The 21,550-nt window shown below is 55.3% G+C and overlaps 5 protein-coding genes across 5 annotated transcripts; 2 read left to right on the forward strand and 3 right to left on the reverse strand.

Moving 5' to 3' along the window:
* Positions 1-2: 2 nt before the first annotated feature.
* Positions 3-8,038, reverse strand: KVR01_002609 (GTPase-activating protein IML1; the record flags this gene model as incomplete). The annotated part of the gene is made up of 6 exons (XM_044781670.1): positions 3-3,647; positions 3,786-5,511; positions 5,899-6,215; positions 6,279-6,400; positions 6,650-6,773; positions 6,807-8,038. The coding sequence occupies 6 exons, from the start codon at positions 8,036-8,038 to the stop codon at positions 2,261-2,263; spliced, it is 4,908 nt and encodes a 1,635-aa protein (XP_044647624.1). The 3' UTR covers positions 3-2,260.
* Positions 8,039-8,473: 435 nt separating this feature from the next.
* Positions 8,474-9,741, reverse strand: KVR01_002482 (uncharacterized protein). The gene has a single exon (XM_044785087.1). The coding sequence runs from the start codon at positions 9,677-9,679 to the stop codon at positions 8,525-8,527; it is 1,155 nt and encodes a 384-aa protein (XP_044647497.1). The 5' UTR covers positions 9,680-9,741; the 3' UTR covers positions 8,474-8,524.
* A 2,593-nt stretch (positions 9,742-12,334) lies between these two features.
* Positions 12,335-13,255, forward strand: KVR01_003614 (uncharacterized protein; the record flags this gene model as incomplete). Its single annotated transcript, XM_044794352.1, is given in 2 exon segments — positions 12,335-12,432; positions 12,448-13,255. 2 exon segments carry the CDS (start codon positions 12,335-12,337, stop codon positions 13,253-13,255), a joined length of 906 nt encoding a protein of 301 aa, XP_044648629.1.
* Positions 13,256-14,094: 839 nt separating this feature from the next.
* Positions 14,095-16,211, forward strand: KVR01_003894 (uncharacterized protein; the record flags this gene model as incomplete). The annotated part of the gene is made up of 3 exons (XM_044793874.1): positions 14,095-14,991; positions 15,049-15,938; positions 16,004-16,211. 3 exons carry the CDS (start codon positions 14,095-14,097, stop codon positions 16,209-16,211), a joined length of 1,995 nt encoding a protein of 664 aa, XP_044648909.1.
* Positions 16,212-16,475: 264 nt separating this feature from the next.
* On the reverse strand, positions 16,476-20,549 carry KVR01_003627 (uncharacterized protein; the record flags this gene model as incomplete). The annotated part of the gene is made up of 2 exons (XM_044782970.1): positions 16,476-19,594; positions 19,631-20,549. 2 exons carry the CDS (start codon positions 20,547-20,549, stop codon positions 16,476-16,478), a joined length of 4,038 nt encoding a protein of 1,345 aa, XP_044648642.1.
* Positions 20,550-21,550: the final 1,001 nt, after the last annotated feature.

Below are 21,550 nucleotides of genomic sequence, written 5' to 3' on the forward strand. Positions count from 1 at the left end.
TCCGACACTCCTCTTCCTTCGCCGTGTTCCAAAATAGGTGATGCTGCTGTGCCGCGGCCAGTTGGTGAGCCATGATATGATGACTTCGCGCTGGGCTGCATAGGGGAGACCTCGCTGCCGCCTCTAATTCTGTCCACAGGTTGGGGTCCGTCCTATGCAGAGCTGCACAGAGTGCGAGCCACTAGTACTATTAGATGTTGCAGTGCAGGCACAGTCCGAGGTGAGAAGGAAGGTCAGAGAGAACGAGAAGCTCTTTCCTCCCCTGCACCCCTGGCCGGAAAATTACCTACCGTGCGCGCATGCGACGTAATTTTGCATCTCACTTTCGCAGCAACCATCATCGACTTTCCCATATGCCGCTATTCCAAGGAATAATAAAGAATAATAAGTCCAGTCTAGTCCAGTCCGCCGTCGCCTTGAGAGCATTCCGAGTCTCACGTCCTCCCGTCAACGACAACACCGCGACGCTAGGGCACCAAGATGACGTTGCTCTGGTTGCTCTGCCAATGACCGGCCATCGCGACAGCCACAAAAGCGACTCTGCTAGCCACCACCGGGCCCCGTTTCCCTGCTTCCACTGCTGCCACTATCGATGCCCTAGTCGGCTGCATCAGCCATCATCGTCGTGGGGGACGGTGAGTGTGAGATCCACCGCCGATGGGGCCGATTGACGACGGCGTCAAGCGTTGTCGTCGTCGCCGTCGTTCCTCCAGCGCAGCCGCAAGGTCTTGGTCAAGCTTTTCGCGAGTGAGCCGGGCTGTCTTGGGAGGTCTTGGTGTCTTAGGCCAGAAGCTTGATCTGTTGCTTGGCCTGCTTGGCCGTCTTGGGCCTGTTCTCAACCTCTTGGAAATCTTGCTTGGCCAGCTTGGCAGGCACACAACAAGATCTGGGACTGAGGGACTCCGAGGCGGGCACGACTCGGGCTGCTACCAAAGCCAAAGGCCCCGCTTGTCGCTCCCCGGCATGCGATTCGACGATCAGTCGATTCTTTGGCCAGCACAGCACAACAGCCACCTGTCGTCGTCGCCGTCGCGCCACATCGATGACATTAAAACATGGGATGGGCGGTCAGCAGCTTAATGCGATGCTTCTGTACCACCCGAACCTACAGAGTCGACGATTACAAGTCAGAACAACGCCAGGGCCCGTCGCCACGAAACAACCGCAGCCCCGAGCCAAAACAAAACCCCTGCATTTACGTATGTACCTGCACATTCAGCCACCCGACCACCTGTCAGGCCCGCAGCCCGCAGCGTCAGCAATCAGCCACACACGTAACTCCACCAAGCTTGCGGGAAGAAACCCGATTAAAGTTTCGTGCAAGACTAGCACAACGCTGGCAAAAAGCTTGTGTGTGTACAGACGTGAATGACAACCAGCACGCATACGCTGACTATCCGATCTGCCCATCCGACGTGTCGCAAAATGTTCGACGGTGCTGCAGAGAACGGGCATCAGATTAGATAGTGACACCCGGGAGGCCTCATCGTTTGCGGCCTCATTGGCATTGTCTCCCACCGTCTAGACTACACCCAGATCCGCCCTCATCCTGCGCATCCCAATCCCGCCCTACGTACTAGTTGCCCACGTTTGATTGGCTTACATATTAGGAATCTGACCTCAATTGGTAGCCCGATATGGGGAACAGGACAGAATCGCACCACTCACTCACTGCCAACACACAACTACAAGCCCAAGTTCCGCGGTCATCCTCCTAATGTGTAGGAAGGAACCACAACCAACCAGGCCGAGACATCCCCTACAACAACGGGTCTTGGGCTGTGGCTCGTCACACACACACACAAATGGTTTCAATGCCCGGCTTGATATCACACGTCTCCATTAGTATAGTAAGTCCTAATAAGACACCCACATTATTCAGCATCAGCACAAAGGCCTGCCCGCCGCCACCTGTCACCTGGTCACTGTCAATCCGTCACCGATCCCCGGATCATCACCCGCGCATTTCCGGCGGCCTCCATCCCCCGACGCCTGATGAAGCCGCAAAGGTTTCACAGCTCGCTCGCCCTTCCTCGCACAGGTTTCCCACCGCATGGCGAAAATGAGTCGGAACGGGTGGGCGTCAGTTCATCACAATCACGCGTGATGGAAGGCAACGCCAAGAATCCTGTGATGGGAGACATTTATCTGCGACTGTCTAGGGTAGATTAGAATATACGACCAACCCACATCGTCCACCGCCAGTGTGACACAAACCCTAAAATGTAAACACGGCTCATCCCGAAACGCCTGAGTTCCATCAGCCATACTGCACGCTGCCCCTCCTCAGCAGGTGGCTGGCAGCCCCCATGATGCTACCAGGGCTGCTCGTCCGCGGCCCGGCCACAGAGCTGGGACTCCCCGGCCCGCCAGCGGCCCCGGCCCCGTCCTCGGAGGCCTGCTGCTGCGCGGCGAGCACGGCGGGCGGCAGACCCAGCGTCGGGATGTTGCTGTCGGCCACGACAGGGCCCATCCCGGGCGTGACCATCAACGCCGACGCCGACGCCGACGACGACGAGGCGTGGGTCGTCGGCCGCAGCCGGCTGCTGCCGAGGCCACCACCGCCCGTGTGCAGGCCGCCGGGGTGGGCGTGGTGGTGGTGGTGCTGCTGCTCCAGGACCTCGCGGTAGAAGGCCTCGAGCCCGGCCGCGTCGCCGCAGAACCGCTCGAACTCGGCCTTGACGCCCGACGGCTCGTACCCTATCGACGCCGTCACGTTCGCCGTGGCCAGGCCGAACCCGCCGCCGCCGCCGCCGCCGCCACCCCGCGAGGCTGAGGCTGCCGCTGCCGCTGCCGCTGCCGCTGCCGCGGCGGACGTCGGCGGCGGCACCGCGAACGGCTGGTCCACGTTGGACGCCGTGCTCGCCGCCCTGATCACGGGGCTGCTGAACGCGCCGACCGGCCGGATCATGGGCGACGACGTCGGCGTCGCGCCCGCCAGCCCCATGGGCGTGAACGCGCCGCCCAGCGGGCCGCGCACCGACCCGGCCCCGTTGCCGACGCGGTCGATGGACGCCTGCTGCTCGCTGCGCAGCTCGCGCTCGCGCGCCGCCATGGCCGCCCGGTTGGTGTACATGCGGTTGGCGACCATCAGGAAGTGGCCCTCCTCGTTGATCTGCGCGATCACCGTGCCCGACCGGTGGATGTACTGCGTGTACCTGAAGTCGGGCTTGCCCCACGAGAAGGTCACCTCGACGTTGCTCGGGAAGTTGGACGCCGCCTCCATGTCGAGCACGAAATCGAACTTCCTCAGGATCGCCTTTTGGTAGAAGTGATCTTCCATCTTTGCCTGCGGTGTAAAGGATGTCGGGTCGTAATACGTGATGGGCTGCTGGTTTGGGGTTGGCACCGCCAGCTTGACAATGTATGGCCTGCGGAATGGGTTTGTCTCGCTGATCGTGCAGGCCTCCGCGATGGGGACTTCGACTAGCCGCAGGCCGAACCTCGCCATGTCGCGGGTCCACTGCTCCACGGCATCTTCAATCAACTTCGCTGTCGTGTTCATCCACTCGATCCGGATGTGGTAGCAGTTATCCGGGTTATGTAGGCGGTCATAGTGCACGTCGATTCTTTCAGGCCGATACGATCGTTTCCTGGGGTCCACATCGTACTTCATGATTTTGCTCAAAGCAACCCTTGGTCGCCTCCTGCCGGCTTCAGTAGCCGGTATAGTAGGAGTAGTCCCGCTCGATGTTGACGAGTCCTCCTCGTGGATTGAACTCGGTCTCTGGAAAGCCAGTGGCCGGGGCGAGTCACGGGGCAGGTTTTCAGATATCGGCGTCGACGGAACAGATGCAAGGTTCCGCCTCGCACTGTTGAACCAGCTGGGCGGGTGCGGCTTGGCGTATTCATTACTGATTTGGTAGAAGTACTGCCCGTCTCGGAAGGTATGCCGCTTTTCGACGTGGACGAACAGGCCGGGCTCCTTTGACCCATCTTTCTCTTCCTCTCTGCTCTTATCCACCATCAGACTGTCGCCTAATGCTTCGGCCTCCTCTCGGCTCTCGAGATCCTCGAAGTTGTCAAGCAGCCAGTTGGTCATATCAGATCCGATGAAGCAGTTGTAATGCAGGCGGAAATGCCATCGGCGATTCTGAAGCCTGACACCACCCTCTTCCACTGGCTTCTGCATAGCTTCAGCTAGAGCTGCTACGCTGAAGTTCGATTTCTTGAACTGCTCTCGGTTCGTAACGACAAGATGTCCTTTCCTGTTTCCAGGTTCCATGCTTTCAAGCAGCGGTAATGTCTCGAGCTCCGCGGCGATCACAACCGAGGGGTCTTCAGTCTTGTAAACGATATCAAGCGGATTTGGATCTTTTCGATTTCGAGGGCCCTGAGGCTGAAAGCGGCGCTCGCCTGGCGGGACGTATCTGTGCCTCAACCACTGCTGAGCAAGGTACCGGATCCCTTCCAGGCGTACCTCTTCTTCGTTGTCCGCATACTGAGGGTTGGACATGTCCTTTGAAGAGGTAGTGGGTATCAAGACATATCGAGCTCGCCAGAACCTCAGACTCTCAGACATCTCGTCATAGTGCCCGGCTATGAAAGAGTCGATGTAGTTCCAGTTCCGCTCCATCTTTGGTGTAGTTATGTCAATCTCAGCTGTTTGGTAATCCCGATCCAACAGTGTCCGGATCGCCGGCCGGTACATTGCAGCAAAGCCATCAACGTGTTTAGTGGGCTCGGTCGGCTTGCGCACGTAAATGGTGACCTCCACCTCCGTCTCGTTGACACATGACAGCTCGTGAATCGTATTGCCTACCGTCATAAAGACGCTCGTTCCATCCTCTATCTCGCGGTCCCTCGAGAACACGTCCCCAATCTTGACGTGCTTCTGACCGAACGCTTTGGCCACAGCGGGTCCGATGACGACCTGGAAACCTTGCGAGAATCGCAGGCTGATGAGCTCTCGAAGGAACTCTTCTCGACTTCTTGGTTCCTCAGCGACTTCTTCATCGTCGAAGTCCTGAGCGATGTTGTATGGTTGGCGCTGGTATTCACGATCGAATTGCTCCTTGGTTGGGAAGTATTCCGTTGTCAGAGGCACTGCCGCTGGGGAGCATAGTGACTTCCACTTCATAACCCTCATCTCCGAAGGGCGAACAAAAACGTGCTGCCATCGGCTGTACAGTCGGGCCATGTCAACCTTGTCCGTTTCTGGATTTGAAGGATTGATCATTGTCAACCAGGGCGACATGGCAGTCTTAGGCGAGAGCATGGCAGGCAGTTCCGGCACATCACCTGCGAGCAGCTTGTTGATCTGGGCAGCATCCTCAACATCTTCGGTCCTTTCCTTCTTCCTCAGGAGATTCGAAAGCTTCAGCTCAGGGTTGTCGTCGCGAAGGAAGTTCGATGGCCTGAGGGTGGAGATGAGCGACTCGTTCACGAATGTCCGCGGCAAGAAATCCTGGGATGGCAACGTGTTTTTAATCAGCATCGGACGACTGGGTGTCTGCGCGCGGCTGTCCTTGGTCGGTTCAAAAGCAACGCTTCGAGGAATCTCCTTGGGCCCTGGCCCCGAACTTGCGCTTGACATGCTCTGTGGGGTAGTAGGCCGGCGTGGCTTCATCGTCATCTTGGAGGCCGAAAGTGCCGGCGAGGTGACAGCCACAGGGCCCATGACTGGAACAGCATTCTCAACATGAACTTCTGCTGTGACAGCCTTCGGGGCAGCGATGCCGAAGCCTCTCTGTCCAAGACTTATCTGCCTGAGGAATTTAGGCGCCTTGAAGGAAGACACCTGAGTGCTCCCGCCCACGCTTCCAACCGTGCCATTGGAGCTCTTCCTCGAGTGTGTTCGATGTTCTGGGCCATCGCGAATTGGGCGGGCAGATAGGCCAGCGATTGTGGGCACTGCTGGAGTGCTGGTCGATCCCCGGCGCTCATTTACGGACGTACCGAGCAACCCTGTGTCCTCTTGATGATGCCTCCTTGCTCCTTCTTCCAGTTCTCTGGCAAACCTTGGTGCCCGGCGTTGCCGCCGTTTTGCCACAACCTTCGCTCTAGCCTCGTCAAATTCTTGCAATTGCTTCCACAGAGACTTTTCCCCTGGTTTGGTGTGTTTGTCGGGTACAAACTTCTGGAACCCGTAAACGTAATCATGCAATGGGTCATGGACCTTCTCAGCCGGTAGAACAGCGAGCTCTTGCAACTCACGGAGCCGAGTCTGCTGTGCAGCATTGCCCTGTAAAATGCTCTGTGGGAAGAATGGGTCGCTGTGAAGGGGTAGCGTCTCGATTTCATTCGTCTCCAGCACGCTCCTCATTTGCAAATCGTACATGCGGCATCGGATAGGGAAGTGGTCCTGAGAGTGCTTGGACTGGTCTGCCACGGACAGAGCAATGCCTTCAAAGGACAAGGCATCGTCCGAGTTGCCCGTCCAGTACGACACATGCAGCCACTGGGGCAGGACAAAACACCAGTCATCGCCTTGCCGGAGGGATAGGGACTCGAACCTATGTGAGATATCGCTGGCCCTATTTGGCGACAAAGAACCCGCCAGGCTCTGATAGCTGGTACCCAACGGCGTAGATGGCTTCGGTGTGCTGCCGTGGCTGAAGCTCAGCTTTGACTTCACTGAATGTCCGTCTGGCTTCGCTGGGTTGCGATAACGGAAGAGGGGAACAGAATGAAGGGGTATCTTGGGTACGCAAATGAGATCAATACCAATCCCATTGCCGACAAGTGCCTCTGTTGTACGTCTCAAGGTCTCGTACTCGACCTCGAAAATACCTGGGCCCGGGGATATCACAACAATGGAGATTCCAGTCCTCCTTAGGTCCCGGTCGATGTAGTCATGGGAGAACAAAGAGGAAGCGAGATTGATGGCTTCAAGGACGTTCCCATATAAAGCTCTTGATGCTTCGGCCTTGATGCGGGTCGAAGGACCCTTCCCGCCTGGTTCTTCAGCGAGACTAGGGGCCGAGCTGAGGGCGCTCAGGTGGTGTATGCTAATGTCCCTGCGGAAGTGGTTGAATTCCTTCTTCAGCTGGTAGAGTATTTTGGTCCACTCGCCACTAGCCATCTCGCTTACTACGACCCGGTAAAAGTCCTTGTAAGGCCTTCTGTCACCGCATTCCTGAACGCCTGTGTAGTAGTCATTGTGGAAGGTAGCGTTGCCCAGCTCGGCGGTGATGCCGGTATCGTACTCGACACGCGCGAATAACACTATAGTGACGAGGTGCTTGACGTTGAGATCGGCCCATTTCTTGAGCAGGGCGGGCAAGAATCCGTTCACGACCTTGTTAAACATGATCTCACCAGAGTCGTCTGGGTCGAAGTCCCACATTTCCTTGGCCATCTGAATGAATATCACGTATCGGCCAGATTCACTGCGGAAGATGGGCTTTGTATTCTTCCCAAAGAAGGCCGAGTGGACCTTTCGTCCGTCGACGAAGACAGCCGAGATCTGGGCCTTGACAGTTCCCATGAACAGCATCATCTGGCCCTTGTAGACGGTGCGGCCAGCGAGCTCTCCAACAGTGATTCTCCACATGTCTGCGCGCGACAAGTACTGGTCCTTGAATGTCAACTCGACGTGGGAAGCCTCGGTTGCCGGGTTGTTCTCGTCGACAGGAGCCAGGATGACCTGCGAGCCCTTCTTGATGCCGAAGACATCGGCGATCTGTTTTGCAACGTATAGCTCGACGTGAGGGTACCTGGCCTTCAGCTCTCTTGGCATATCCTTGACCACGAAGATGTATCGCTTGGACGGCTGGCCGGGTTCGCTCGCGACGTTCTTGCCCGCATCCTGAGAGACCAGTCTCTTGGCCGTTGTTGATAGCTGCTTGGAGAACTCAGGCTTCAGAATGTCGATCGACACCAGCGAGCCAGGCCTGATGTGGCTGCCGAACAGGTCGAGGTTGACAAGGATCTCATCGCGGGCGAAGGACTCGTTGATGGTGACGGTGCACTTGCGCTCCAGGCTGCCATCAGGATGGTCGCGGTGTATCCTATCCCTGTGCCTTTCTCTGTGGTCTCCGCGCAGGGTCGAGGAGCTCGAGACGGTATCGGGTGATCGCGGTGGCTCGGTGGACATCTTGTCTAGGCTCGTCCGAGAGAGCTGGCGGAGATGCGACGACCAATGAGGCCGTCGCGGCGCCGAGGAAGACGGCATGCCTCCAGCATTTCGGGGCATGAATGTATCGTGGTTGGGACGTGGCACGGCCAGATCATCATCCCGGACGATGCGTCGTCATCGCATAAATCACCGAACCTGGGAATTGCGCCGAGTTGATGGCATTGCCATTTCCTTTTGCCATTGCGCAGTTCAGGGTAGCTTGGCGCTGGCTGGAGGCGCGTGCTCCATTTATGGTGGGCAGATTCGGCAACTAACGTGACCGCCTAGACTGATTAAGCTTAGCTGGGGAGCTCCATCCGAACTTGGTAGGTCCAGGGACCAACCACCTCTGGCTTCTCGAGATCTACAAATTGACAAGAACACCATTGCTAAAACTAACACATATTTGCGATTCGACAATCTCAGAGGGAAAATTGGTTCTGGATACCCAAACAAAGACACAGTCTAACACTGATCAACACCATAAAGCTGAATAGCCTCACTAAGCGCGGAAACGGCCAACGACTGACCCCACATTGTCTGAAGCCTGGGCTTGTCGTAATAATACTGCGCATCTTGGCCAACGCCGGTCGAACCACTGACATTTCTCACAAGCCCGTCCGGCGCTATCTGACCCAGAACAGCCTTGAGACCCTTGTGTACCAAGGGCTGATACTCTGAACCAATGTACCCCAGACGCTGAGCCTTCAGATATGAGAACAGAAAGCCTGCCGCGGCTGAGGTCTCGAGGTACGAACCCTCGCTGAGGGGCCGGTCCAGGACGGTGCGCCAAAGGCCCGAGGGGTCCTGTAGCTCGGCCAGGGCCGCCAGTTGTCGTGTCAATATGCTGCGGAAGTAGATGGCATCTGGATCCGTGTCGGCTAGACCTAAGTATTCCGGCAGTTCCACGGCGGCGATCAACCCCCAGGCATTTGCTCGCGCCCAGTGGATGGCGCCGAAGTTATTGTTGTCGTTGAAAGTGTACGCGTGGAAGAATAAGTCGCTGGGAGAGTCAAAGATCCACTTGACGTGGTTTCGAAACTGGAAGACGGCTTCTTGTCGATACTCGGGCTTGTCGGTCAACACACCAATCTTGGCCAGCGGCAGAGCCGCCATCATGAGGGTATCGATCCACATCTCGCCGGGATGGGGTTCGGTCGTGAGGTGCTGCCAGCCGCCGTCCGCGGTTCTAGTCAGGTTGTACATGGCCCAAAAAGCCCAGTCCTCGAGCACGGGCAGGTAGGATGGGTTGCTGGTGACATTGTAGATTTCGGCCAAGGCAGTGATGGCGGCCATGCTGTTGACATGTTTCGTCACGCCGCGGGGAATGGCCCGGGCGAACCAGGTCTCGAGCTCTTGGAGCGACTGTACATCTCCGGTCGCCTCATAGTGTTTCCAAATGCCATAGAGCCCTGTTCCCTGGTCCCAGTCCCAGCCCGTTGTCCAGGCTGGCATCCTGGTGAGACTACCAATGGCACTCTTTGCAGCGACATTGAACTGAGTCAAATTCAGGCCTCGCGGGGGAAGCATGGCCGACTGCCCACATGCAAGTACCAAGGCGCCATAGCTTGCCAAGAGAGGATATGCCGATAGGATGGTGTACACAATATTCTTCATCATGAAAGGGGTGAGTGTGAATGCCACACGCTGGGTATTTGACAAGTCTTGCTACGTTGCTGTGGCAGGATATATTCAGATCTCACGCCCAGAGCAATATATAGACAACCTCAAATCTATTTCGACCGAAACCCCGAGAGATCAACCCCGCCTTCGATGTACCCAGGTATGCAGAGATGTATCACATAATGAAAAGGTTGATCTTGCCGTCAGATGCAATCAACGGAACGCGTCTCCGCAGCTTTTCCCCTTGTGGAATCGTACTCGACATGGTTTTGCAGCTGTGAGCTTGGCTCAGACGGTACACATCAATGGATTGGCTGTACAAACGTAATATTGCAGCGGTCTTCCCCGCGCATACAATGAATATGACCAATTTTAATCTTGTTTTTTGACAGTTGAATGAATTCAAAAATGCATCACTTGGAGTGGGAGTAGTCAGGAATTTATTGAAGACTTGGTGGATTTAGTCGGAATCAGACTGTGCATGTAAACTGATGGTGGACATAATTATATACGCACAAGAATACTGGGGGCCGTATGTAGGCCCTTCAAGTAAGCAGCTGGCTAATCAAGAGGGAAGCAAGTAGTTATAGTTAAATATACGGCAGCATCGCTAACACGTTGACGCTAGAACTTTGCGAGAACCTAGACTCAAGACATTGCATTCACGGTACTACCTACCTAGGTAACTGATTCGGTTGTTATTCCGCGTACATAGTGCTTTTGTTTCTAGTCCCCATACATAATATAAACCGTATGCGGCGCCTTCAAAAAAAGAATACAGTGCCTCCGCGTACATAACGAGACGTATACGGTACATAAAAAGACTTGTACTTTAGAGGCTGTATCGAAACCTTGGAAGTTAGACCCACGCCGGCGGTTCTTCATAACGACATTGCGGACCCGTCCTTGTCTTGCGGACCCGTCCTTGTCTTGCGGACCCGTCCTTGTCTTTCACTACGAAGCCTGGCTTTTCGGTGGGCTTATTGTCATTCCACGCCAAAAGAAGACGCTGTCTCACCAGAAGAAACAGTGCTGAAATTTCGGTTACCGTCCTTGTTGAAACTTCGAAAGTTGTGTGAGTACCCTATATGCTGATTCATACTGGAGAAAAGGTCGATATAAAAGCAAAGTGCAGCTTTGTAAACCGAGAATGCTTAAACTCAGTCGGTTATCTTGACCTACCTAGGTACCTAGTAGGAAGTGAAAAACCGTTTGCGACCTTTTTATGCCTTTTTTCCATTGAGACAACCCAATCCAGAAATCAAGAACGACACATGTTGCCAGACAACCACGCTCTGGTGCCACTCGAGCTGGCTTCCAGGCAGAATCAGCACGAGAGTATATCTAGGTAAAGGCCACAACAGTGATACCAACATTTGAGGGAAACACCAGTTTGAATTGAGTGTGTTCGTAAACCAAATGTTTCCAGTATTTCAACGCCAAATATAATGTTAACCAGACAGATGAGTCTACGGCACTGTTCTACTTCTTATTACACACGGTGATCGCCCTCAAGACCTTCTGAGTTTGAGTACATCTCCCTAGCACTGCACTGTTGGCAGAGACCTCAAATGCCGAACAGCGGCGGTCTCAAATGCTGCAGGTCCTTTGTGTGCCATGGGAGCTACTGATACACGTATGGTTCGCTGCCGGCTCGCTGCATACAATAAGTGGGTTTTGTCGTCACCAAATTCCAAATCATTGGCATTGCGCGTATCCAAGTTTTGGTTGAGAAATGCAAGTCCTCGTCGTCTGTTTTAGAGGCGGATTACTGTGCTTGATTCAGAATTCCAGAATAACTTTAGAGCTCAAAGGATATGCCTGGGCAGAGAGGCAGGCACCTGGGCACCTGGGCAGTCACCAATCTTGGGTTATACTTATGGAACCCCGTCTTCGCCTACGGGATAGATTTTTAAACCCCAGACTTTGCTCGTCAATCGACACGCCAAAATGGCAACCACTCTGTCCATCTTCACCTGCATCATGGAAACAAACAACGCCCAGCGCTCGCCGGGCAAGGATCTCGTCAAATCAATTAGTATTGGAGTGCCGGAAATCCCCCCCGCCAAATTTGCCAACGAACATCTCTGCACGGTTTGCCCAAAACCAGGACATTTCCAGTGCTCAGCCTGTAAGGCAGCGCGTTACTGGTAGGCACATTCCTTTTGTCAAGACAGACCATTTTCTGGCTGAATCGATCCTTTGAGATTCTGTAGGGTTACCAGTTGATTAATTCATATCAGTTCTAGAGAATGCCAGAAAATTGATCGACCGACCCACAAGATCTTCTGCAAGTCATTCAAATCTTTCACGACCAACGACCGACCGTCTCCATTGCACATACGTGGAATCCTCTTCCCACAGGATAAGGAGAAGCCGGAGTGGACGTGGATACTGATGAGCGAGGACCAAACTGCCGTTTCTGTTCCACATCTGTACGAGGGTCTGCCCACGGATGGGTTGACTCGGGATGTTACAACAATGGTTATTAGATCCCACGCAATGCGTCATACGCAGAACTGGCTCACAAGCATCCTTCGACACCAACCAAGCCGAGGCGAGAATGCTTCTTCCATCAACAAGAGCCTATTAGGCTTGGGTCCTCCCGGCCACTTGACGACGTATTGGGGACCACTGCTAATGGTCTCCAATATGCCGGTCCAATCCAGTCCTACCAACGACGCCAAGTCCGTCGCCCATTTCCAAGACCTGGAAATGCAAGACCTGAGCACCGCCATTGTGCTCCTAATGTACGGTGACGACAGGTTGCCATGCGTGGTCAATGTCCCTCGCTGTCCTTTCAAGTCGCTCCCCGGCATCAAGATAAACTGTGTTGGCGACCGCATTCGCTTTCACCCCGACAAGGATCCAAATAGCGACGCAGCCATCTACGAGGCAGTCGACGTGCCAAATGCAGAGCCGTACCCAGAGAAGTCCCAGTGGCCGTCCACGCTCGCCTTCATGTTGGGCCTGCCGTGGCTCTGCCGAGTCGTGGACAACTCCAAGAATTTATGGGCAAAGGATTCCAGCGGCCGCTACTCCCAGCCGGACAAGGCCGTCGTCTCCAATCCGGAGCTGGGCCACCTATCTGCCTTCCTGAGGGATATCAATCTGGATAGCTTCGACACCGAGATCCCGAGCACGCCCGGTGTCAGCACGTTGGGCATGACCCCGGAGCCCGGCCCCCATTTCGGCTCTGTCATCCTCGTGCACATGTTCGGCGAGCGCATCCCCTCGGAACACGTCAAGATGGTTAACATGTTTGCCGAGGAAAGGGGTTTTGGTACCTATGATTACCAGGATCTGAACCTGAGATTGGCCGGGTTCCGAGAGTACTGGGACCAGAAGCAGAGGGAGAACAATACACCCGGCGTGGACTTGCAGGGTCTGCCTTCGCCGTATAGTGCTATAGGCCGATGGTACCCAAAGGAGCGCTGCGTCGAGAACTTTGCTCACTACAAACGCTTCTTTGACGAGATAGAAGTGATCATGGCCCTTTCCTCACCATCTCTCGAGTTCGAGCCACTGACTGGATGGCTACTGCCACAGGCCTTTGGATTCAACAGGTTTTGATCTGATCTGAGCAGACGAGTGAGTGGACATTTGGTGACAGAAAAGGGGGCTGCGTTCGGTGAAATAGTGCTGGTGATTCCGTTTGCTATGGATTAAGACAAGTGTGTATTGTAGACTGAGCATTGGGCATAAGGATAGGGGGGTCAAAACAATCTAGTATCTTTGAATCAATTTGTGCTTTTTCCTGGATACTTCTCAAATTTTCCTCTCCTCTTTTCAGAATAATAAATGCGCTGTGGGTGACGAGCTAAAGGCTGGAGAGCGGGAAGTTTTCTATTCTTCAATTAAGGTATGCTTTGCACTGCGGGCACTAGACTATTTGTCTGCGGTGCATGCCAGGTGCTTGACTAGACTAATATTGATCACGGAAGGCTTCATCCGCTTGCCACCACATTGAATACGGGCCCAGCCCCACCTTACTGTAATACATATGTACCCTCTTAATGTCAGAGCTAGGAAGTCTGCATACTGTGATAAAAAAGGGCCAAAATCATAATTTCTCGGGCTTAGAGCATAGATTTATTTAGACCGAAGAAAAGGTGTTCATTGATTGACGAAACTAATTGCGAGGCTTGTATCGTCTCTTCCCAAGCCCTTGGCTTCCCCTCCTACCCGTGGCTAAGTCAATCAAGAGACCCAGATTATATACTTGGCACTGTCTTGCAGCTCGGTCCCTTCTGTCGCGAAGCTTCCCTCACCCTCGGAATAATGTACTCCTGTGCTACTGGCTGTGAAATACCACGGATTTCAAAATATCCATAAATCTCCAGCGTCCCCTCGTATTGCACTCAATTTCTAGGGGCATCACTTTATCGTCAACCACGGCCTCATCAGCCAGCATGGTCGGCTCGATCACCTTGTTAGGCCTCGCCCTCTGGGCTCGAGCCGCTTTCTCTGCCATCACTACCTCAGAGTCGTCGAGCGCTATCAACATCTCCAATGGAAGACTTTCCATTGTGGTCTCAAAGAGTGCAGGTACGGTAAGTGGCATCACCCTCGATGGCCAGGACCTGCTCGGCTCCGGGGGAAGGCTCTACCTCGACTGCCACTGCGATGGCGGATACTGGAGCTCGGGGACAGGAACCCTTTACAAGGGAACCGACAGCACCGGAACTGCCTGGGCTGGCGTCAAGCTGGGCAGCAACTTTGCCGACAAACACGTCATGGAATCGTACTTCTTCCTCCGAGATGGCGAGACTGGTCTTCACACATTTGGCCGTGCTGCATACCCTGACGGCGGTGCCCTTGGCGAGATGCGCTTTCTCTTCCGCCCCACTTCGACCATCTGGAATCAGCTCTCGTCCAGCAATGACATGTGGTCTGTAATACCCACTGGAACCCGCGAGACCGTCCAGGACACAACCTACTACGTTCCGGGAAGTGGTCTCAACGAAGTGTACCGCAAGCAAATGTCAGACTATTTTTCCAAATATATGTTTTCTGAGTCTTGGGAAAATCACACACACCACGGCATGTTTGCGGACGGTACAGGCACGAATGACGGGAGTGTATATGGAGCTTGGCTTGTCATGAACACCAAAGACACTTTCTACAACGGGCCAAAATGGTCTGATTTGACTGTCGATGGCATCGTTTATAACTATGTTGGTACGTGGCAATTCGACACTATCCTGTATGTTCACACATTATGTATCAATGCTGACTCTTTAGTCTCTAATCACCACGGAAATGGAAACCCCGATCTTACAGGCGGGTTCGATCGCACCTTTGGTCCAGTAAGGCTGTCAGTCCGAGTCCTATTCAGCACTTGGAAGACTAACGCAATATAATAGTCATATTACTATTTCAACAAAGCTGCGAAGGGCACCTCGATCCAAGCCCTGCGTGCCGATGCAGGAAAGTTTGCAGACCCATCTTGGAACTCGCAGTTCTATGATTCGATCGCCCAATACGTTCCGGGCTACGTCGCAACATCTGGTCGCGGTACTTGGACCGGTCAAATCAAACTCCCGGCTGGTGTCTCCTACCCTATCGCTGTCCTTGCCAGCAACGGACTCGACTTCCAGGACAACAACTTCGACACAAAGTCATACCAATACTGGGGCTACATCGGCTCCAACGGCGCCATCACTCTTCCCCGTGTGAAGGCTGGTACGTACCGCCTGACGGTTTACGGCGACGGCATCTTCGGGCAGTACACGCAAGACGGCGTAGTCATAAAAGCAGGAGCTACTACAACAACATCGGCAACCTGGGTCCCAGAGTCCGCTGGCACTGAGCTCTGGCGTATCGGTACGCCTGACCGGAGCTGCGGCGAGTTCCGCCACGGCAAGGAGAGAGACACGACACGCTCCAACGCGCCGAACCAGTATCGCCTGTACTGGGCGGTGCACGACTTTCCGAAAGACTTCCCGAACGGCGTCAACTTCCACGTTGGCAAGAGCAACATCGCCACCGACTTCAACTACATGCACTGGAGCGTCTTCGGCGGAAAGGGAAACACCATCCGGCCCGAGCCGTACTACACCAACGTCAACAACTGGACCGTCACCTTTGACGCGACCGCCGAGGCTTTGACGGGGAAGACAAAGGCGACCTTCACCATCCAGCTGGCCGGTGTCAAGACGTCCGCTGGCAACACCGACAGCGATAGTAAGCCCTTTGGCAACTTGCCATATACTGTGGTCTTCAACGGAAAGGCTCTTCCTGTCTGGACTATCTCGTAAGTGCAATACAAACGCAAGTCATGTTGTCAAGGGTGAGCACGGGACTGACATTCCAAAAAAGGTCCAAGCAAAGCAGCTCGTGTGGTGCCCGCTCCTCTGATTCGTGCTATGTCACGGGCAATAAATGGACCTTCGATGCCAGCACACTAAAAGCAGGCCTGAATACTATTGTGCTCTCTCTCCCTGAGCGAGCCACAGCGCCTGAAGACGCGGTCCTGCCCGAGAGCACCTATTTGCAGTATGACGCCTTGCGGCTGGAGCTTGCTTAGGCGACTCATTACTAGTAGATTGAAGTCGCTCTTATCCACTAGTTATACCACGATATACAATGCTGCCTTGCGCAAATACCCACGTAGCCGTGGACTTGGACGTTGCGTCTTTTCCCCAGGATATTCAAACAACATATTAGGCATTACCGGTGACTTTGAAACCTTTCTAGGCGCTCTCAAACTAGATCCCAGCGTCTACACGCTTTGGGCATAACTTCCAAAACTTAAGCATGCGGCCCTCTTCTAAAGTTCCTCTTGAACCACTCACTGCAACATCTGCTGCATGGCATTAACGCGATAACTCTCTCTCCTCTCCATCAATTCAGCGTGTGTGCCCTGATCCACAATACGGCCCCCCTCAATAACAAGGATCACATCCGCCTTCTGCACTGTCCGCAGCCGGTGTGTGATAGCCAGCACCGTGGTGCCCACCGCAGCCCTGTCCAGCCCCTCCTGCAGCACCGCTTCGCTCTGCGCGTCCAGGGCTGAAGTGCTCTCGTCGAGGAGCAGCAGCCGCGGACGGCGGACCAGCGCCCGCGCGATTGCTATGCGCTGGCGCTGGCCGCCCGACAGTCTCGCCCCCGCCCCGCCGCCGCTGCTGCCAACTTCGGTGTCATAACCATCCGGGAAGCCGACGATGTCGTCGTGGATGTTTGCCGTGCGGCAGGCGGCCTCGATCTCGGCGTCCGAAGGGGTCGGCGAGCCCGGGCTGGCGCCTAGGGCGACGTTGAAGCGGATCGTGCCGTCGAAGAGGGCGGGTACCTGCGGCACGAGGGCAATCGATGAGCGGAAGGTGTTGGGGTCGGCGTGGGCAGAGATGTCGGCGCCGTCGATGGCGATGGTGCCTGATGTCGGGTGGTAGAGACGCTGGGCGAGGCTCATTATGGTTGACTTGCCTGCGCCTGAGGGCCCGACTAGGCCGCAGAATTTGTTAGGCGGGAGGGTGAAGGAGATATTGTCGAGTATTGTCTTTTCTGGGCGCGAGGGGTAGGCGAAGGACACGTTGGTGAATGTGACACCTGCGCCATTTCCTCCCTCATTGGCTTGTTGTGGAGGAACAATGGCTTTGGAATCACCGGCAGCTCCTTCGACATCATCGTGGCTGCGGCCGTGTCTTTTCGAGACATCCATGATGGCTTCCTTGTCTATGGCACTCATGACTCTCCCCAGTGCCAGTCTTGCACGAGAGAACTCTGGCGCCAGGGCAAACATGCTGCTCCACAGCTGGGCACTCGTGAGCATGGCAACGAGGATGATCAAGAAGTCGGTCTGGGTATATTCGCCCTTCATGATCTGCTGAGAGCCCCACCAGTACGCGAGAGCATTGACGAATATGCCACACGAGTAGCTGAGAGCGAGCCAGATGTTGGTCGACACGGCATTACGGACGGCCTGCTTCTTCGGGCCACGTACAAGCCGCTGATACTCGTCCATATACTCATGCTCGAGCGAGAGCACAGCAACCGTGCGGATAGACTGGATAGCCTCTGTCGCGAGCGTGGTTGCGGTCGCGAATGCTCCCCGGTGCCGCTCCTCGTAGCGCGCCAGCATTCGTAGCTGCATGAACCCACTCCCCAGTAGGATTGGAACCGTGACCATGCAGACGAGGGCGATCTTCCATGCGAAGCAGAGCGAGAGCACGATGGCAACGACCATGTTGACTAGCACGCCGAGAACGGTGCCGAACGTCGACCCGGAGAAGGCCCCGACCGCCACCGCGTCGGCGGTGATGATGCTCAGCAGGCCTGAGGGACTCTGTCCTGGGGCCTGGTGGAAGGTGAGAATATCTCTGTCTAGAAGAGCACGCAGGGCGAGCACACGCAGGTGGTACAGGAGGCGCTCTGCCACGATACCGAAGCCCCACCAGGTGAAGAAGTTAGCGAGCAGCTCGACGCAAGCTAGCATAAAGAAGAGACCTCCGAACATTTTGCCAACGGAGCGAAGGGAGTCTCCGGTGGCGCCGGCGGCACATGGGTTCAGCTCACCCACGGTGAAGCCGAATATAACACCTTGGGCGGAGAAGGTCGAGCCAACAATGAAGGCGGCGATGAGGGCAAGGATGAACCAGCCCAGATTGGGCCGGATAAGATAGAATAGACCCTTGAACACGGGAGTGCCTCTTTGTTCCTCTTGTTTGCCATCGTTGTTCTGTGCTATCGATAGTTGGCTCGATGCGGCCGGTGGCGAGGGGGAGGGAGGAGAAGAATCCGTCCCCAGGTCCTCCTGGCTGGCGGTGACCTTCGAAGAGGCGTATGGCTTTTTCTCGTTGTGCTCCTCGTCATTCTCAACGGCCTCATCATGACCAGCTTCTCCGTTACCAGTCTGTAGCTTGACCATACGAGAAAACTCGCTCGGCTCCGGGCCCCTGGCCATGAGCTCATCGTAGGTACCCTGCTCGATAACGCGGCCAGCCTGCATGACGACGATGCGGTCGGCGTTGCGAATAGTGCTGAGGCGATGTGCGATTGCGATGACGGTGCGCCGCTGGTCCGGCGGCGTAGCCTGGTACGTGGCATCTAGACGGTCCATGATACGCTTCTCGCTGGCCGAGTCGAGCGACGCCGTGGCCTCGTCCAGGAGAAGTACGTCCGGATCACGGATTAGGGCGCGCGCGACAGCGATGCGCTGCCGCTGCCCGCCGCTCAGGGAGGCACCACCTATCCCCGCAGGTGTTCCGTAGCCGTGGTCCAGGCGTGAGATGAACTCGGCTGCGTCGGCCTGCTCTGCAGCATCGCGGACCAGGCGGGCGATCTCGGCAAGCTCGGGGCCCAAGTTATGGGCACTGACAGCGGCGTCCAGGTCCACAATGCCTGATATTCTAGACTCCGCCGCGGCCTTGGCCAGGCGATCAAGATGGCTGTGCACGAGGAAGGGCTTCAGGGACTTATGTTGGGGTCGAGGGCTGTTGACCAGGCCCAGGGCGATATTCTCGAGGATGGATCGGTCCAGCAGTTGGCAGTCCTGGTGAACAACACCGAGAGTGCTCCTCAGCGAGCGTACGTTAAGCTCGCGCATGTCATGGCCGTCGAGCTCGACAGTGCCCTCGGTCGGGTCGTGTAGGCGCGCGAGGAGCGAGGCGAGGGTGGATTTTCCGCTTCCTGATAATCCCACGACGGCTGTATATGTCCCGCGCTCAAGCTCGAGGTTGACGTTCGATAGGGCTGGCTGGCCAGGACGGGAGGCGTATTCGAAGGAGACATTGCGAAGGGTAATGGCCCTACCCCGGGATGAGGTCGAAGGTTCGAGGGTCTTCCCCGATGATAAAGTGCCGTCAATTGTCGACGGTGCGTCCATGTCCTCCTTGAGACGGCCGTAGGCGGCAACTGCGGCGCTCAGGAAAGGCATGGATGGGGCGATACCGCCAAGCATCACACAAGCGTCCACTAGTAGGAAGACAATGGAGTAGATGGAACCCACACTGGCGTTATTGGAGGAGGATCCCTCGAAGACGGCGGCAATCAAGATGCTGCCCTGCCAAAAGGCCAGGGCGTTGGCACAGTACGAGACGAAATAGAGCGATCCCGTCTGCACGGCAGCAAAGGCGGCCTTGGATACAGAAGCGTCTCGGGCCCGGGCCATGTGGCCCGCAAAGGAGGCGACGAGGCGAGGCGCGGCACCAAAAGATTGCACGACCTCGACGTGCTCTAGGGCCTCCGAGGCAATGGACGCAGCGGCGGAGGAGGCGACAGTGGACTGGCCCACCAGCTTTGCAATATAATGTCCGTTGATCTGGCCCGAAAGCAACAAGGCTGGAAGTGTTGCCGCCAGCAGCATGCCGGCCAGCGCGGGCTGACGCATGAAGGCAAGGACAAGCACAGTGATGAAGAAGGAGAGCGTGGTAATAATGTTGCCGACCTTCTCGCTCGTGCCGGCCTGCACAGCTGTGATATCACCTTGAAGCCGACCTGACACTCGCCCAGAAGCTGCGTCGCCAACAACATCAAAGAACCCGGGTGGTTGCCGTAGTAGAGCAGCCACGTATTGTGCTCGAAGGCGCTGTGCCAGACGCTGGGAGACCATGTTCCAGCACGTCAGGTGTCCGTATATGAGCACCAACGCGATGGCTCCGATCCAGGCAGTCTGAATCACTTTCTCGTTGATGGCCTCCTGGTAGGCAAAGGCGTCAACATCTTGGGACGCCGCGCATGTTGCCGAGTTGAAGTCGTCTATCAGTTCTCCGAACAGGACACCCATCAGGGGGAATGGCACACCAGCGCCGGCTGCGCACAAGAAGCCGCCTGCCAGCAGGGCGTAGTCGATCCATGTAGGCGACGCCGCGGTCAACACCAGCTCGAACCATGCGAACATGCCTCGTATCTTCTGCTTGTTCTTCTTCATCTCTTTGGGGGCCTTTTCATCTTTTATGTCAGCGGGTCTTATCTGATTCAATTTCCTTTGTCTGTCTAAAAAGTCAAATTAAGCTAAAAAAAATACCACTCACAGGTGCTGCTACCGCCATCTTACTGTTGGCTTCCTCGCCAGCTGCTGCCGCAGTGGATGCATGCGCTTTTTCGTTCTCGCTCATCGCACTTGTTTTGAGTGCTGTGTCCAAGTACACGTATGCAACTCGTTCGAGACCGGGCCAGAACGATCAAAAGGGCATGGTGGAGGGAAAGCCAAGCGAGTGGAACAAAAGACGGGGTTGTGTTTATCCCCGGTGCGGTATACAAATGCGTCTCCTTTCCTCTGTTTCTCACATTTCGCACCGAAATAGGAGTCCACAAATGCTATATGGTAATTGGCAGTAAAGGCCAAGCAGGCCAAGCCCTGGTGCAAAAAGCTACCCATCGCCACCCATTTGTTATCAGATCTCCTCTGCTCCGTAAGCCAAGAGGTTGCATCCATAAAAATAATGGGGCCTCCACACCGAAATTTCCCTCATTGTGCCGTGCTACATGGATCTAGGGAAATCCCGAGAATCACAGGTCGCCTATTCAAGTTGCACCATGCGGATAGATGCAATTACGCGGGCTAGCCTTAATGGATCACAGGTAGTGGGTACTTACATATATATGCTGGTTGATGTTTTAACATGGCACGCACTGCGTATTTTCGTCGATCACTTTCAAATGATACTTGCTTTTACGCGTATACTCGAGTTCAAAATTTGATTCTAACTATTCTAAATACATACAACTGCGAGCCGCTGAGTGGTGATTGTACTGTTTAATTGTCCCCACTCCCAAAGACACAACACCGTAGAAACTCGGCTGTGAACGCAGCAAAGGTCTCCCTGGCAGTTTCACGTCTTTCATTAGAGAAAATATCAACGTGATTGGCCCCAGGGGTGTCTACAGAGGTGGTGCTCAATGCCGGCCAAGGACGGCCAAGCCCGTCAG

Source organism: Diaporthe batatas, assembly GCF_019321695.1.
Source record: "Diaporthe batatas strain CRI 302-4 chromosome Unknown Contig00003, whole genome shotgun sequence".
Classification (NCBI taxonomy): Eukaryota; Fungi; Ascomycota; class Sordariomycetes; order Diaporthales; family Diaporthaceae; genus Diaporthe; species Diaporthe batatas.